The sequence below is a fragment of the Ylistrum balloti genome, unplaced genomic scaffold (genome assembly GCF_031769215.1).
Source record: "Ylistrum balloti isolate Yb309-2 unplaced genomic scaffold, AGI_CSIRO_Ybal_v1 Utg371438, whole genome shotgun sequence".
NCBI lineage: Eukaryota > Metazoa > Mollusca > Bivalvia > Pectinida > Pectinidae > Ylistrum > Ylistrum balloti.
In genome coordinates this window covers 358,140-375,879 of record NW_026782754.1, presented here as the reverse complement: position 1 = coordinate 375,879, position 17,740 = coordinate 358,140, and the positions used below count along the sequence as shown (strand labels likewise).

Sequence of the window (17,740 nt, the reverse complement as noted above, 5' to 3'; positions counted from 1 at the left end):
TTTGGATTTTTAGTTCGGCAACGGTGCGGAATGGACTTTTAGTGGTAATAAATCTGATATTCTGGCATATCAAAAGTGACACGATCAGGCCACGAAGTGGTACCAGCTATAACCATCCGGAGTACCAATGCAGCAGTAAGGTTTTAACTCTTAAAGAATCAGCGTTCTGGAATATAAATGTTGGTACGATTGGACATTTTTAGTGTCATCAATTATAACTTTCTAAAGTATAAACGCTGGTTTGGTTCATATTCCGGAACTTCAACAAAAGAACATCTTAAACTTTTAGAAACATCAGATTTAACATTGACGTGAATAGATGCTGATCAAGTTTGGACATTTCCATAAAGAAATCGCTTCAGACTTCAAGAGAAGTTTTAATTGTAACTATTTCAGCAGTTAAGTAAATTCCACTCAGGGGATATCAAAAAGCGTGCACTGTGATCTGAGAAAGCATACAGAATATAACTCATTCTATTTTCAGCTAATCTGTTAGGTATAAACATTGCTGGTGTGATACTCCTGCCGGATTTATCTATCGATCGATGATTCCAGTTATTAGATCGTTCAACTTTAGATAGTGTTCTCTGTAGTTCATCGCCTCACAAATGGGCAACACAATTACTGATTTCTATAATTCAGCTGGATGGTAATTGAGACAGACATGTGTATGTATATTATCAATCTTAGGTCTGGTACCAGCATGTCAATACTCTCAAGCATCTTATAAGACAGTTGATATTTTCTAGATCAACGGAACAGTTTAAAGATAGTTATGTATGTCTCTTTGCGTATCTTCAATCAGTGGCTGGCTGACATTGCCCTGTAATCTGTAGTATACATAATACTTATTGATACGTCAATGACAGTGAAGAAACCTTCAATGATTTTTTTTTCGTTGAAGATGGCTTGATGAATGGACTGAATCACAACTGTCTGGAATTGTTTTTTCTCTTAGGACCTTTGGAATAAGCCTCTTTTTTGCCGTGCCGTTGATGATATATGTATGGCCTTGAAGGATAAGATAAGTTATATATACTCTACTGATACAGACAATAATAAATGGAGGGAGCACTCAACGTCAAGTCCTTTGTTATAATTAGATATATGATCCTTTCAATGGGACATGCATGGAACATAAAATTATACACTTTCCTTGGTGATTCGATTTTCACGGACAGTAAAACGTTAGTGAGATGTGAGTAGGGTCCCTGGAGTATTCACGCACAGGTACGGTATCGGCGTGGAGGACGCAAATTCTTGGCAAAAACTTTGTGTGGAAAAATTACATTTTTGGTCAATATTTTTACCTTACTGATGCACAACGTTCATTTCTACATACCTCATCGACTTTGATACATGCATGAAAGAGTGGTGTAAAATGGGCATGAAAGAACAATGGGAAAAGACAAAAGCCGAAGTTCAGACAAAAGGTTTCTGGAAAGGTGTGCGGTGCGAGTTTCTAGGAACTCTGCTATACGTTGTGTTCGGATGTGGGGCTGCCGTTCTACGAAATCACCCGATAGAAGCCGATTACTACTACTCATACGAAACAAAGACAGCTGTTTCTTTCGGACTGTCCGAATCTGTTCTTGTCCAGTCCTTTGGCCATGGAAGTGGCGGCCATTTTAACCCATCAATCACTATTGCCATGTTGTGCGCGCGCTACATTACGATAGTCAAGGCCTTGACCTATTTACTGGTACAGATGGTCGGAGCCTTGGCAGGGGCTGGGATCCTTTACGGGCTCACCCCTACAAAGTATCAAGGGAACCTTGGCGTGACGATGCCTCACAGAGACGTGGACAAAGGGCAAGCATTTGGGTTCGAATTTCTCGCAACTTTTGTCGTTGTGTTTTGTTATTTTTCTACATTGGAACTTAAGAGGGATGTATTGGTACCGAAGGCCCTCACATGCGGATTAGCAGTTTGTCTTTCACAGATATTTGCAGTAGGTATACAATTTCATGAGTATCCTTTTCTTGTGGTTTTTTTTTCAGTCTTTACTCTCTGTTAGTAAGAATCTTCTGTACATTAACAGAACTCCGTAATTGCATTGCACATTAGAATGGTGTTTTTCAGAAATTGAAAACTTCATAGATTATTTTAGATAAAAAAAACCGAACGATTTTAAAGTATTTCGTATTTCAGATTTTCGTCAAAACTTAAAAAAATGGTTACCTTAGTAAAATATTTGAAGCTTATACAATGACAGTTTTTTCGGTGATGGTTTCAGTTGGATGAAGGACCAAGAAAAATTCATTTCACTTTAACGTTATATCGAACGTCCATCAAATACTGAAATATAATTATGTTTAGCTGTTAAACAGGCCAAGTCATACTGTAGAACAAAATGTATAACACATCCACTTTATAATATCTAAAATCGATAAACGATAATAGTTAATTAGGTCTTTATGATTATAGAAATTGTATGTAAAAATAATCAGTTAATTTGTCGTTCGTCGTATTTTGTCGAAATAGCTTTGAAAAAAATAACACATCCGTCAAAAATACCTACATATATCTAAAGAGACATATCTTGGTGTACTCATAACATAGATACAGCAAACTGGCTGTTGTATACATCAAGATTAAGGATGAGCATTTGACTCAAAAAGTATTCATTTTTATATTTCATTTTGGAAATAATATGAGAAAGTCGAATTATTTTTCATCGACGTTTTTTTAAATCCCTTGTCGATTCGCCATATTTCAATAAACGAAGATAAGTACTAGGTGTGTGTTTACCAATGGAGAAATTAGCATTCGCAAGCACGCCGGATGTGGAATGCTTACTGAAAAAAATGTGACTTCATATATCTTCATAGAAAATAAGATGACAAATAAATAAAAATAAAAACCTCAATTATAGCTTGTCTCCTAATCATTAGGAATTGGTAATCAAATGTAGTACTCACAAAAAATATTTCATTGCTGTAAATTTGAAAGTCAGATACAGCATATCGTTATTTGTCCTTGTTTCTTCGTTCGATAAAATATTTGACATCTTTGATTTGTTGGAAATACTTAGCAATCTTTCCGATATGTAATGGGATTTTAAGATGATAAGGCTTGTGTACAAACTATATCGGTAGATTACATTTCTTTTTCTTCGACTCAAACGACACAATTTGGCGCCAAACTCCGGTACCTCGGATCAGTCATTCTGCTACAGATGCTGTGCTCTCTCGGATGGTAGATCTACATGTACCAATTCAATACACTTCTCTGTTAGTCTTAGAAATCAACTGTATTGTGATACCATTCTCATCCGCAGACGTGTGTAGGAAAAGGATATGTGGCATTAGCAGTATTTTGGTTTTACATTTGTTTTTCAATCTCGATACGGACGTTCGGACAGAATAGCAATCATGTACTTTATCCAAAGGACTAAATGGTTAAATATTCATTTCATAACTGTTAAAAAGCATTGTAACATTTTGTTGAAAAGTGTATATTTTCTGATATGATTTTTTTTGCATAACTGTTCTAATAACAGCGTCAAAAAATTAAATAAAATAGGAGCGATCCAACAATAATTTATATCATTATCGTTCGGAGAGTGTAAACAATGTCTTTACGCATGCAATTTTAGATTCAGGTTAATTTATTTTGCTCTGTCACGCGTATAAGAGTTAAAACATGGCTGGCAAATTAAGGTTTGGCTATTTACATAAGTATGGATAGTGAGAATTCATATCAAAATGTCGGGTTAAAACGAGATTCCGAAAGGTCACGTGATAAACTCGGCTATCCTCGATCAAAACAGTGATGGATGGTAGACACAACAGCGAGTGTCGACTAGCGTTAGTTTGAAACTGATAATCTTTATCAAGTTCTCTCAAAGAGTGTTATAATTTTGTGAAGAGTCTAATTTTAAGTATTATAATGCTGGGGTAGCAGTACACAGTTTCTCGGTGTGGCCATGGGTGATTTTTTTGCTCATTAGATTACCCCATTATAAAGGTTTTAATTAAAAATGAAAAAAAAAATCCTTGCTAAAATTGGTCCTGTCATGTTAAAGTGGACAATGTGGGGTTTCATTTTTTTCAGGATAATATTTTAGCTTTGTGTTGGAGATTACTATTTGGGCAGTCTCGAATCTGTGTCTACGCACCAAAAACTAGCTTTACAGGAAGTGAAATTTTCATAGTGTTTACATGTGGTCATGTTATGAAGAATTTCCGAGTTGGAATTTGCTGAAATGTAAGTACTTTGTTACCACGACAGTGTTGTTGATTGTAAGATAGGTGATTAGAATTAAATTTCTCCTAGAAAGTTGTAGTGTTGGATTGGAATTAGCAGTATTTTTGCATTTTTAGCATTTTTTCAGTAGGTAACCAATCAAATGTCAGAAATCAGAGGAATTTTTTTTTTACACAAATTTCATCTCTCTACGGTTAATGTAATTGTTATACAGTTTATAAATATATATACATGTAATGATGTATTTTTCATAACCAATCTGCTATACCAGTATTTTTGCTGCTATACCTGTATATCTCAAACATGACAAATAATTTCATTAACTGTTTACTGCTACCTGGTCCGAAATCAAACGCATGGTAATGCACCAATCCCAGATTGAACAATTGTTCTTCATAATAGACAATTTCCGTAGAGCTCAAAATCCACATTTTCCGAAAACATATAATTTGGTGGACATCTGAATTAACAGGCCCTTTAAATATCAATACAATAAGCATCCAAGCTTCATACAATATACTATTTCGTGGATAGATAAAATCGTGAATTAAAAATAAATCCTCCGCGAAAATAAAACTTGTTTAAATTTTTTTTTAAAAATCATAGCCAAATGGAGTATATGACGTTGTCATTTTTTTCAAATGTATTACGATTTTGTGTTGTATTGTTTTGAAGGATGGTTGCATCTAGTTCTGATAAGGCCTGATAGATAGGGAGCCGAGTTAATGACCCTTAAAAAACTGGCGAGAGAGAAGATAACACCATATTCCTATAATACTGCAGTCGTTTATCATAAACGCTACACCTACCCCGGGGAAACACATGAAATATAACGTTTTAGGAAATGAGACAATTTATGGTTAAAATCTGCATATATTTTGATTCATCATTATCACTTTTGAAATTTTAATGTTGATATTGATCGATTTCGCATCGCAACTGGCACACAATATCCCATTAGTGAAATACTGTTCAGTTTCAAATGTCACGATATATAAAACTCCAAATTGTATATTGAAAGCATTGCTCTCTAACTTTTCTTTTTATAGTACTTCCTGCATGGTGAAATCGATTTGAAACATTGACATTCAAAAACTTGAAACTAGAAAGAGATCTATGTTTCTTTTCTATGGTGTTTTTCATGCCCATGCAGATATTACATAGTTTATTCCACCTAAACCTGGCGTTTCTATAAATCTTAAGTAACAGCCTTTTTTTAATAAATGTCAGAGTAATCTCCCTTGTATGAGCGTACCCTAAACATCACTTTGATGCGAACGGTTTCCTATTCCACTTGTTTACATCAAGTCATAGCTACATTCGATCAAGCCAGAGTGTTTGTTTGTTTTTAATTAATTTAAAGACTGATTTATGTTCTAGTGGTTATGGAAATATTTTAGTACCGTATAAGCAATATACCATCTACTTTGATCACACTCGCGAGAATAGGGAAAACACTCTTCTGCAACTTGATCTGTAACTTTTGGTCTTTCCTGATTTCAAAATTTAATTGAAAACTAAAAACTACCAGATAATCGAGTTGTATTATTAAGGACATTGTTTCGTTCACACAGTCACTTATCCATTCGTAAAATTTTCAAGTGTCAGGTTAAGCGATATTATTTCTTCGATGAAATGCTGCTTTTTTCTATCTTCGAACCACTAAAAGATAAAGGCAACATGTGTAGGAAGGGAGGTAACTTTGTACATTCTTTGACTTTAATTCCCAAACTTAAGTCTTTGAAGAGCTTTACGTTTTTTGATCCGGAGAAATATTCTGATCACAGTAACACGGACCTTCTGAGGTGGAGATGCAGACATTCATTCCCATGCGTATGAATTCTGACAGGACTTATCCGAAATCGCATTACTCCTCGGTACATTTCTACTTTTTTACCTTTTTTGTACTGTAAAGCTGCCAAATGTGTCTGAAGTTGCTCGAATTTTTTAATGAAATCATTTTAATACAATAAAATTGTACACATCGAAACCAGCTCCGGGATTCGACGCCTGAGGGCTGTCTGTTTATAAAACCGGACGTATATAATATGTAGTCCCCCACAGACAGATATAAGAACTGTTCGGTAATAGCAAAGACTGTGATTTAGTGCTCTTCTGTCTGGTTATTCCACGCAATCCCACAATAAACAATAACCAATAAAAACAAACGCCTGTCTGACGCCATGGATCATTGATTTCATATTTGATGCCCCTACTCATATCTACATCTCCATATTTATACTGGTATCATATAATTGTGTATTGTTATAAATATTATATACCATGTGTATAGGCATTATTACGAGACATCTTAGAGTCTATGGTACTGTGTGTGAACCTTTACATTGAAAGAATGTGTAATGTTTTGTTTGCCTGCTTGTTCTATGAATATCTAAGGTAATTTCATTTTGGAGTGGGGTATCCTTGTAGTAGCTGGTGGCTACCTTACAGAACAATATATGGGAAACCCATTCAGTAGAATTTGAGTAAAGTTTCTTGCGCATGTACAACTTTGTTATGTGTAAAAATGAGGAAATATTTGTATGTACATTATTACAATACACAGGAACTATTAAGATGATGTAAGGTTAATGGGAAATATGCATAATGCATCATTCTTTATGAAGAGTCACGATTCCTATATACCACATAGATTTGTTTCTGCATCTGTGAAGGTCATATGAGGCGACACCACGGATCACCCAAGAGCCATTTGCAGTGTTATCATACTGAAATGCTTTCATATACTCGCATTTAGTATCGGACAGTTCGTTACAGTTTACTCAAAATGAGTTGACCAACCTTTAGGTGTCAGACATTTCAGCATTTCTGTTCTGTTTGTCTTTGTCAAAGGGACAGATCCTATCGCGTACCGTTTCCGTGAGGAAGAACAAAAAGGCGAGGCATTTAATGTGTTTGTTTAAATATCCTCAAGTAAATGACACGAAAAATAAATAAACTTTTACGACATGCATTTAATAAGAATCTGTACATCACACCCTTACTGTAATATTTATGTTTAAGAAAAAATGGTCCGTTATGTACATGTATGTGTTTACGTGTCCAGAATCGAAGATATTCAATCGTTTTCTGAAAAAAAACTTTACCCGAACTCAAAACCATCAATCAAAAGGACGAGAATATGATTGTATTGATTCGTTCAAAAGGAAATTCTATTCAATCCGTTTATCTATCGCTGCCTGCGTGTCTAAGTCATCTTAACCACCCATTCTGTGCGTGACAACGTCTAATTTTACACCCCTGAGACTCGAATGTCCTGGCTCTCTTCACTCGTAGGCGGTTTTCTACGCATGTCTTGTTCGTTACTTCCCGTTCCAGTTCATAAGGCGGAAATAACTTTCCAGATTTTAAGTTTTGTAATTCACTACTGAAAAAAACATGCTTATAGTTTAGTTACAAACTTATCCGGGAAACCTATTTCATATTAGCCTGAAAATAAACTTCCTCGATCGCATTGGATTGAGCGTTGCGTACAGAAATATAGCTGTCCAATCCAAAGAATTTACTGTGAAATCAATAAAAAAGGAAAATTTACAAAAGTCTACAGCTTTCGTTCGACCGTTTATTTATCGTATATTATGTACAATTACGGTTAACTATTCAACTTGTGACAATGTCGTTTTACAAAAATACCTTAAATTCATTATGAATGCGGGTCTCCAGTCTTACGTGACTTACGTCTGAATGTTGTGACGATCCCACGGGGAGACAACCTTCACAACTTTGTCGGTGTATATAACATCAAGGGAAATCAAACAAATATTGGAACCTCGACATGGGAAAGGGAATTGCTTTACGATCTGACTTGAGGTCAACAACATTCGCGAGCAACTGATTGGACGTCAATGTCGATTTAATAGGTATCAAGGACACAAATTTATGTCCCTGGGCGGATTTCCTTCTCATAAGTAATGATATTAGGCAAGTATATATTACGGAATGCTGTTTATACAGAAACTGAAACATGAGACAGATGGTACCTCCTCTACTTTCGCTTTTTCTCCTAACACTCTTATTCCATAGGTCATTATTGTTTATTTTATCTGAATTAAACAGAAGGAGTAGCAAATATATTGCGAAGACATAAACTTTTTTTTATTTTCTTTATTCAACATTTTAACTAACCGTCTTTCAATAACCCTAGTTCTTGATCTTACTTGGTATTTGACATTTATGAAAAACGTTTATGTTGTATAATCTTGACCTCTGATGCTTAACAATATATACCTTTATTTTTTCTGTTTATCATATAACTGTCTCAAAGATAAACAATATTGACATGAGACGCAAAACAATCCTGCTTTCATCGACTTTTCTCTTTTACCGGAAATGTCCGAAGATATCCGATCAGCAACATTCGATTTTTCTCTGCATTGGTTGGAAAAGCCTGGAGATATTTGATTAAAATCTACACAGAACGGAAAAAAATCATACAAGTTGTTTGAAGCTGTTTGTCAAATAAAATTCATTTACTTATTCTCTGCGACTTCTGACACATGTAGACATATCGACCGAATTCCTATCAGCAATTTGTGTGATAGCTACTGCCAAAGCCAACACTTCTCTAACCAATCCCAAAGTATAAACTTCCGTTGATGGTGTCGGGATACAAAGATGTGTAGTTTCACATCATAACTTATCTTTATATACACATACAAAACCAAATCCATCAACTAGACAAACAGACTGGTGTTATAGTGTCATATACTTCCGTACACTTTGTGGAAACCGATTACAAATATCATTAACAGCCAGACTAAAAGGTTCCCTACATTAGTGCTGTCCAGTAAACAAGGGTTGGCGGTCTACTGACTAAGGTGGGCTGACAACATACAGGCAGATACAGTCGAACAGCGTTATTTCGAAGTCGTGGGGGAGAAGGTACTTCGACTTACCCGAGTATTCGATTTAAGGAGGTTTAAATGTTAAGTTTGAATTTTGGACGAGACCGACGAAATGTTTTGTATTGAATGGGTTTTTTTCGAGTTATAAATACCAACACTTGTCTGGATTTTTATTCTTTTTATGCTTTTGGTGGATACGTCTTAACATTAACGGAGATGAAAAAAAAATTCTATACATTATATGCTTCTGCTTGAAACGAATATTCGTATTGGCTAATTTCTTAATGCGACATCGCAATGGAGCATGATCTAACCTGATATCCCGATAAAAAAAGATATGCCACAGTATTGTATGGGGAAAGGCGATAACAATTTGCTGAGAATAGAAAATTATTGATCATTGAACCAAGATCGGAAATTTTTGGTGACGTTTTAAAGGGTAAAATAGAGAGAAGAAAAAAGTGTCTGTGAATGCCTTTAGCATCTTATACTGGTATGGAATGCCGTCAAACAAATGCAGTCGCTTGCTCCGCTAGAAATTAGATTTGACTATTTGGGCTACCTCAACGAACAACATACGGGAAACCCATCGTATACCATTTAAGGAAATTTTGGATCAAATGTCTTGCCAAAGGACAACAACTTCAGCACAGACTGGTCCGTTTCTCACCTTACTGACAAACACAAACCGCCGCGGAGCGTCGAACCACACAGATCTCCACCGAAGCCTACTTAGAACTTTTAAATGAATAAGTGTATTTTTCATAAATGCTCAAATTAATAATTGACTGATGGAATATTAACTGAATGTATGCGTCAGTGAGAGGGAACTATCGTTTTACAATATCTAATATTTATCGTTTGTGTAATAAAAAACGAAAATTAAATAGATATATAAAATACGTTTTGATTACACCATTGGCAGACTTACATGATATGTATTTTGTATCAATAACAAATGTTAACGAAATCAAATATGAAGTGCGCGTGGGAACACTTATGAAAACAAAATAAAACAAGTAGTTATTAAAAGTGAGAGCTTTCTACCTGATGTGTAGTTTAATCACTGTTAGCTCTTCCTCACATTAACCGTACATAAAAGTTATCAATTAGAGAGAAATATCCGTTATCACGGCCTCCTAACTGTGATCGATACATTTAATACCGAAATTATCGGTCCAGGAATATTGCTTCTGTAAAGGGTACATACCTGTACATGTCCCTGTGTAGGATATGCACATTCCGACCAGGTATAGCAAATTCCTTTAGCCGGAGCCGATCAATAGGCTTAATTACATGATACACGAAAAACTAATTTACTCTTGTGTGTTTGAGGCACACTGAATTAAATATTTATTTCATTCAAGTTATCTTTTGCTATGACGATAAAAGTACATGCAGAGAAACTGTTTAGTGAGATAAAACTCGAAGCGCCTGTTTCATTGGTAATGCGAAGGATGTGTGAGGTGCGCATGCTCAGCGTACGTCATTCTATAAACCAGCACTTGATAATGACGGTTTAATCATTTTCGTTGAAAACGAAATTACAGAAACTCTTTGCATCCTTTTTTTAGAGTTTCAATTTCCAATATCTGTCTACATTTAGTTAAACGTTTCCAATATTTTTGTATTCGATATTTTTAAAGACTTTTAATGTTTCCAAGATCTTCTGATATAGGATCAATGTTTCCTATTCTTCAACGTTTAGATGATTTCTCAAGTGGGCTTAAATGTTATTGATCGCAAAATTTGCAGTCATTTCTGTCGTACGTATGCAATAACCTTTTGAAAAGTGTAAAATGTATTGGGAAAATATTTTGCAATAAGAATGGAAGTGCTTTTAAAATTAAATTTCAATTGTAACAGTACTCTGTACTCTAATACACATTATACGTGTAAGTAATACTTGTTCTTGGTTATTTCCTGTTTTCGCAACAAAGACTGTTTCAGCGTTTGTAACAGACGTGAAGTGTAATTATAACAAGTTCTTCTAGGTAGTACACCACAATTTGATTTCCACTTCTGACACCAACATGCGAACAAAGCGTGTCTCGTGTTAGGTTTTGACACGTTTACAACTGAAACCCAAAGCACTTAAGTCGATATCTGTGAATACTTGTATTGATGTAAAAATGGCCGATTGCTGTGGTTCTGTTTTCTAAAGTCAGACCTATAAAACTTTACATACAAACATAATCTATTTATATTTGAACATCTTTGAACCGAGTCTGTTCAACACATCTTCAAAAATATCGAATTATCGTTCAATATGTGGATACTGACTTTATCGATGAACAGCGAGAAAAAACATTATTGATTTTTTTTCCGAGCGGAGCGCTCTGCCACTTTTAAACCACATACAAGCTTTAAGATTCGCTTTTATCTGTGAAATTCTATACTTAGAAATATCAGCGGGTACAGTTTCTACTATAGCTTACTTGAAGCTGATATCTACGATCTTGATTGTGCCGTTTTTATTCAAGGTTTTGGTGTCGAATCTACGTGTTGAACATTTTTTTTGCGAAAAAGGCATTATTATGATTGCATTTGTATATGTTTCTTTTAAACTAAGTCTTTGCTGCTACAGTAAATGGGCGAGAATTTGAAAATCAACGTAGTTTGTAGATTACGTTTATCAAATGGTTATAAGGAACAACCCATAGGAACAAATACTGGGTGTTCAAGTGTTATAAGAAACTAGCGTTAAGTTTTTCACTTTTGGTTTAAAATTTCAGAATGAATTTTTCTTCCTATTTAAATTTTGTTCTATTTTTATTTTCAATGTTTTAATCGTTATGTGTTGTTATCTTTGATGTGCCGTTGTAAATTTGTTCAATAGTTTGACTTTCTGACATGGTTTTCTTTTCACAGATCAGATACACCGGAGCTAGCATTAATCCCGCCCGGTCCCTAGGTCCTGCCCTCATTATGAACATATGGACAGACCACTGGGTAGGTATCAGGTCTCCTTCTTACTGAAACATATAACATACTGTGTAAAATGTAATCTTTCCACGAACTTTGCTTTGTGACTGAATGTTCACAAATGACTCTATCATTTATGATACAATTTTCGGTACATCTTTTCTTTATATTCAAATTGTTGATAGTATATATGATTTTAAATGTGAATATCTGCCTCCTTAAACACAGTTGATTCAGCTATTTGTATTTCATTAACACAATTGATGTGCAATATTAACAAAGGAGAGTAAGCGATAAGGTCACAGTAACTGGGGAAAAGGTCACATCCATGAGTCAAATATGAAAATATTGTCACCGGACAGCAGAATTTACAAAAAGTCCTTGGGAGATGGTAAGAAACTAGGAAAATTCAAAACCACAGTTCGGATTTAGAATATGCCTTTCTTCCCGTAGAAAACCGTTTCTTTGCCGTCATCCTCTTCCTTCGCTCTCTTACTTCTCCTTTCCTTTCTCACTCCTTATTCCCTTTCTTAATCCCCCTCCTTCCATTTCTCACTCCTCTCCTCACTTTTCCATCTTTCCCTTTCTCACTTCTCCCTTCTCCACATTCCCTTTCTCACTCCTCTCCTCACTTCTCCTCCTTCCCTTTCTCACTTCTCCACCTTTCCCTTTTTCACTTCTCCACCTCCCCTTTCTCACTCCTCTCCTCACTTCTCCACCTTTCCCTTTCTCACTTCTCCACCTTTCCCTTTCTCACTTCTCCACCTTTCCCTTTCTCACGTCTCCTCCTTCCCTTTCTCACTTCTCCTCTTTCCATTTCTCACTTCTCCTCCTTCCCTTTCTCACTTCTCCTCCTTCCCTTTCTCACTTCTCCTCCTTCCCTTTCTCACTTCTCCACCTTCCCCTTTCTCACTTCACCTCCTTCCCTTTATCACTTCTCCACCTGTCCCTTTCTCACTTCTCCACCTTTCCCTTTCTCACTTCTCCACCTGTCCCTTTCTCACTTCTCCACCTTTCCCTTTCTCACTTCTCCACCTTTCCCTTTCTCACTTCTCCACCTTTCCCTTTCTCACTTCTCCACCTTTCCCTTTCTCACTTCTCCACCTTTCCCTTTCTCACTTCTCCTCCTTCCCTTTCTCACTCCTCTCCTCACTTCTCCTCCTTCCCTTTCTCACTCCTCTCCTCACTTCTCCTCCTTCCCTTTCTCACTCCTCTCCTCACTTCTCCTCCTTCTCACTTCTCCTCCTTCCCTTTCTCCTTCCCTTTCTCACCTTCCCTTTCTCACTCCTCTCCTCACTTCTCCTCCTTCCCTTTCTCACCCCTCTCCTCACTTCTCCACCTTTCCCTTTCTCACTTCTCCTCTTTCCATTTCTCACTTCTCCTCCTTCCCTTTCTCACGTCTCCTCCTTCCCTTTCTCACTTCTCCTTCCCTTTCTCACTTCTCCTCCTTCCCTTTCTCACTTCTCCACCTTCCCCTTTCTCACTTCTCCTCCTTCCCTTTCTCACTTCTCCACCTTTCCCTTTCTCACTTCTCCACCTTTCTCTTCTCTTCTCCTTCCCTCCCTTCTCACTTCTCCACCTTCCCTTTCTCACTTCTCCTCCTTCCCTTTCTCACTTCTCCACCTTTCCCTTTCTCACTTCTCCACCTTTCCCTTTCTCACTTCTCCACCTTTCCCTTTCCCACTTCTCCACCTTTCTCTTTCTCACTTCTCCTCCTTCCCTTTCTCACTTCTCCTTCTTCCCTTTCTCACTTCTCCACCTTCCCTTTCTCACTTCTCCTCCCTCCCTTTCTCACTTCTCCACCTTTCCCTTTCTCCTTCCCTTTCTCTTCTCTTTCTCCTTCCCTTTCTCACTTCTCCTCCTTCCCTTTCTCACTTCTCCCCCTTCCCTTTCTCACTTCTCCACTTTCCCTTTCTCATTCCTCCACCTTTCCCTTTCCCACTTCTCCACCTTTCCCTTTCCACCTTTCCCTTTCTCACTTCTCCACCTTTCCCTTTCTCCACCTGTCCCTTTCTCACTTCTCTTTCCCTTTCCCTTCTTTTCCCTTTCTCACTTCTCCACCTTTCTCACTTCTCCTCCTTCCCTTTTCACGTCTCCTCCTTCCCTTTCTCACTTCTCCTCCTTCCCTTTCTCACTTCTCCTCCTTCCCTTTCTCACTTCTCCACCTTCCCCTTTCTCACTTCTCCTCCTTCCCTTTCTCACTTCTCCACCTTTCCCTTTCTCACTTCTCCACCTGTCCTTTTCTCACTCCTCTTTCCCTTTCTCACTTCTCCTCCTTCCCTTTCTCACTTCTCCTCCTTCCCTTTCTCACTTCTCCACCTGTCCCTTTCTCACTCCTTTTTCCCTTTCTCACTTCTCCACCTTTCCCTTTCTCACTTCTCCTCCTTCCCTTTCTCACTTCTCCTCCTTCCCTTTCTTACTTCTCCACCTGTCCCTTTCTCACTCCTCTTTCCCTTTCTCACTTCTCCACCTTTCCCTTTCTCACTTCTCCACCTTTCTCACTTCTCCTCCTTCCCTTTTCACTTCTCCTCCTTGCCTTTCTCACTTCTCCACCTTTCCCACTTCTACTTCTTCCCTTTCTCACTTCTCCACCTTTCAAACTTCTCCTCCTTCCCTTTCTCACTCGTCCTCCTTTCCTCTCTGACTCCTTCTTCTTCATTATATCACACCTCCTCCTTCTGCTTAACTTTCTTACTCACGCTCCTAATGCAATTATTCATTTTCTGGTACCGTGTACCACGCATGCATTAGATATCTGTTATCCTATAATGGGAAACTGATTACTTTCGTTTACACCTTGTGATCACAAGTTGGAAATCCTATAATTGTATCAACCCCATTAATCTGTGATTCATTATATGTTTTCTTTACTTAAAAAATTGGTCACACACAAAAACACATAAACACACACAAAATACGTGTTACGTCCATTTTTCCTGTTTAAAAGCCTGGCTACTTCTTTCTTTTGGTAATTTAAAGAGCATCTCTTTTACTTAAATACCAATTCATATCGATTTCTGGAAATCCAATTTTGTAATTAAACTTTAAGTAGCAATGATGTTGCTATTATGGAAACAGTGAGTCAGGAATGAAAGTGGAAAATACATCTAAAAGGAGTAAATCTTGTATTTACAGAGAGAAATGTTTACAATCACAAGTTAGCAATACTTTTTACATAAAATTTGCCTATATGGATGTTTACAGGAAACATTAGAGTAAGATACTCACGGCAAATAAACAATGGCAAATTCATCAAATAGGGGAATTCGCCTCATCAAGTTGACACTTAAATCGTCCGTAGATTTTTAATCCTGTTAATTAGTTGTGCTTTCATTCAGATCTTGTATACCGTACTTACTTAGTAATATACGTTTTTGTTCTGTAATGTCATATTTTTTTTATTCTTTAGTCAAACAGAAAACACGCCATAATGACGTCATCATCTTTGTTATGATGTTCGTCATTTCATGTCGTATATCTCATATTTCTCTAAAGATAAAGTACATATGTGGACAAATTCGGAAAAAGTGCTAGATTTACAATTATTTTATACACAATACTCCATACCAAATCATACGATATTATCATTATTTCAGTGTGTTTTGTCTCCATGACGGCAGTTGTACTTTCTTGTCTTTTATGATGATTTACTTACTGATTGTATTTTTGATAATAAACTCAAAACAGTCATTTTAACCCATCTCCCCTGGCCGACAGATCACTTTTAAACATGATGTTTGTGTTCATGCCTAAACAATTCTGACGTTCCCTGTGTATACAAACTATTGCCACACTGCAGTATTCAAAGATTATCTCTTCTGAAAGCAAACTGCACTTGTTTAACCTATCCATATATTTTTATTGATAACTAACACGTAAATAAATCACAGTTATTAACCTCCGTAGAGGTTGATTTATATTGTATTATAACTACCGACACTGATACATCTCTGTCCTAGGAACGACACAGCGCCACTTCATCTCTCAGTCTATTGGCGTTAGGTAACATTCAAATGCTATAGTTTAGTATCCGCCACACAGATAAATCAAAATTAATATCGGTTGTTTTTTGTCTTGTTCTTAAAAATATAGTGTTGAAAAATATTACACTGTCTCTTTTCAGTATTTATGTTTGCTTTGATAATGCATCGGGATGTAAAGTCAAAATGACAAACGTAGATTGTGATATTGAGTAAAGACACCACCAGCAGATAAATCATCCAAAAATTTTACACTTAGCCATCTCGGCCCTCAAACAAATCCAGATTAATTATATATATGTGTGTGTTTTGACATTAGATAAACTTTGTGACGTCATAACTGGTTAAAAAGCAATTAAACTCCATAAATAAAGCGCTTCTATCGGTTGATTACAATGGTGTGTACTTTTGTAATGAATAATTTTTAAACAGTTTGGAAAGTGACTCACGGAAGATATGCGATCATATTGCAACAGAAAAAAACGGAGACGAGATGAAGATTAGTTTTCTGTGTACATAGATGAAACATGTCGTATCGCGTCTTCGAAATTATTGTTATACTTAATTTAAATATTGAAACAGAGTGTAGAAGAGGAATAAATCTTTGTTTTTTCCCCTTATTCTTCATTGCAGGTTTACTGGGTTGGTCCAATACTTGGTGGGATACTCGGTGGATTTACTTTCGAATACACCAAAGATTCGTCTAAACAATTCCAGAACTTTAAGTTTTCGTTGCGACAAAAGGTTTACAGTTTACAGCGAAAGGAAGAATGTGCAAGTACCAACTCCCTAGCAACGGAACTAGCGTGTGACCATGACACGGCAACGGAAGAACTTCAGATATGACGTCATAAAGTCGAAGGATACTAAATATATGTGTAATTGATGAATTAAATTTTGGACCTTGATTCACTGAATTTGAAATACAAGAAACAACGAAAAGATAACGCTGGATTCCATCGTTATAGACCAGTGATATAATTCTAGAGCATTTGCAGTACTATGATATGTAGTGATTGTCCAATTTTTATGCGTCTTTCATTCTGCAATGTTGACATGTTTAAAATCAAAACGCTATGAATAATACTATTTTTCGAAGTAAAATGTAATATAGGCCATATTTGAATACAGTGAATATTTATCTATCTCGAAGTTTTTGACCTGAGCTCATTTAACCTCTATTCGTTTCGTAGTTAATTGGTCTTCGATATCTAATTAACGAAAATATCGTGCATAAAGATAGTGACCTATGGTTTACCATTTTCTATCTTGTCAGTGTGACGCTTTGCATTCTGCTTCCATTAACACAGTGAGTACAATGGAATCAAGCGTTTAAGTGAGTAAGATTGCTCGTCATGTTAACATGTTGGTACACTCAAATTCGCCAAGCTGTTGCTGATTCCGGTACCCTTCATCGATGTTGATTTTCAGGCTGTTTTTACGTAAACCGAGTAAAACGGTTCATGCGCCACGGATTTATTCCACGAACTGATTCTAAGAAGAGTCGGCTTAATTTGACGATTGATAACTTCATCTTGTAATGTGAAATACAAATCGAACAACACTACTTTATGGAATAGACGTACAAGTTGTGATAATTGATACCGGACAGCATGTTATGTCATAAAGAAAAACAGCTATGTTCCATAAACTTCCAAAATTTTCATCTAACACAACACCTCATCATGTACAAGGGAAAACAACAAGGAATGATATGCTATCTTTTAAGAACAAATGAAACCCATTTTTAAAAGTTTCTCC

General features: G+C 36.5%; 1 protein-coding gene across 1 annotated transcript; it reads left to right on the top strand.

The window, feature by feature from the left end:
* Positions 1 to 1,363: 1,363 nt before the first annotated feature.
* LOC132562509 (aquaporin-4-like) lies at positions 1,364 to 16,825 on the top strand. Its single transcript, XM_060227256.1, has 3 exons — positions 1,364 to 1,951; positions 11,946 to 12,026; positions 16,613 to 16,825. Exons 1-3 carry the CDS (start codon positions 1,364 to 1,366, stop codon positions 16,823 to 16,825), a joined length of 882 nt encoding a protein of 293 aa, XP_060083239.1.
* The last annotated feature ends 915 nt before the right edge of the window (positions 16,826 to 17,740 follow it).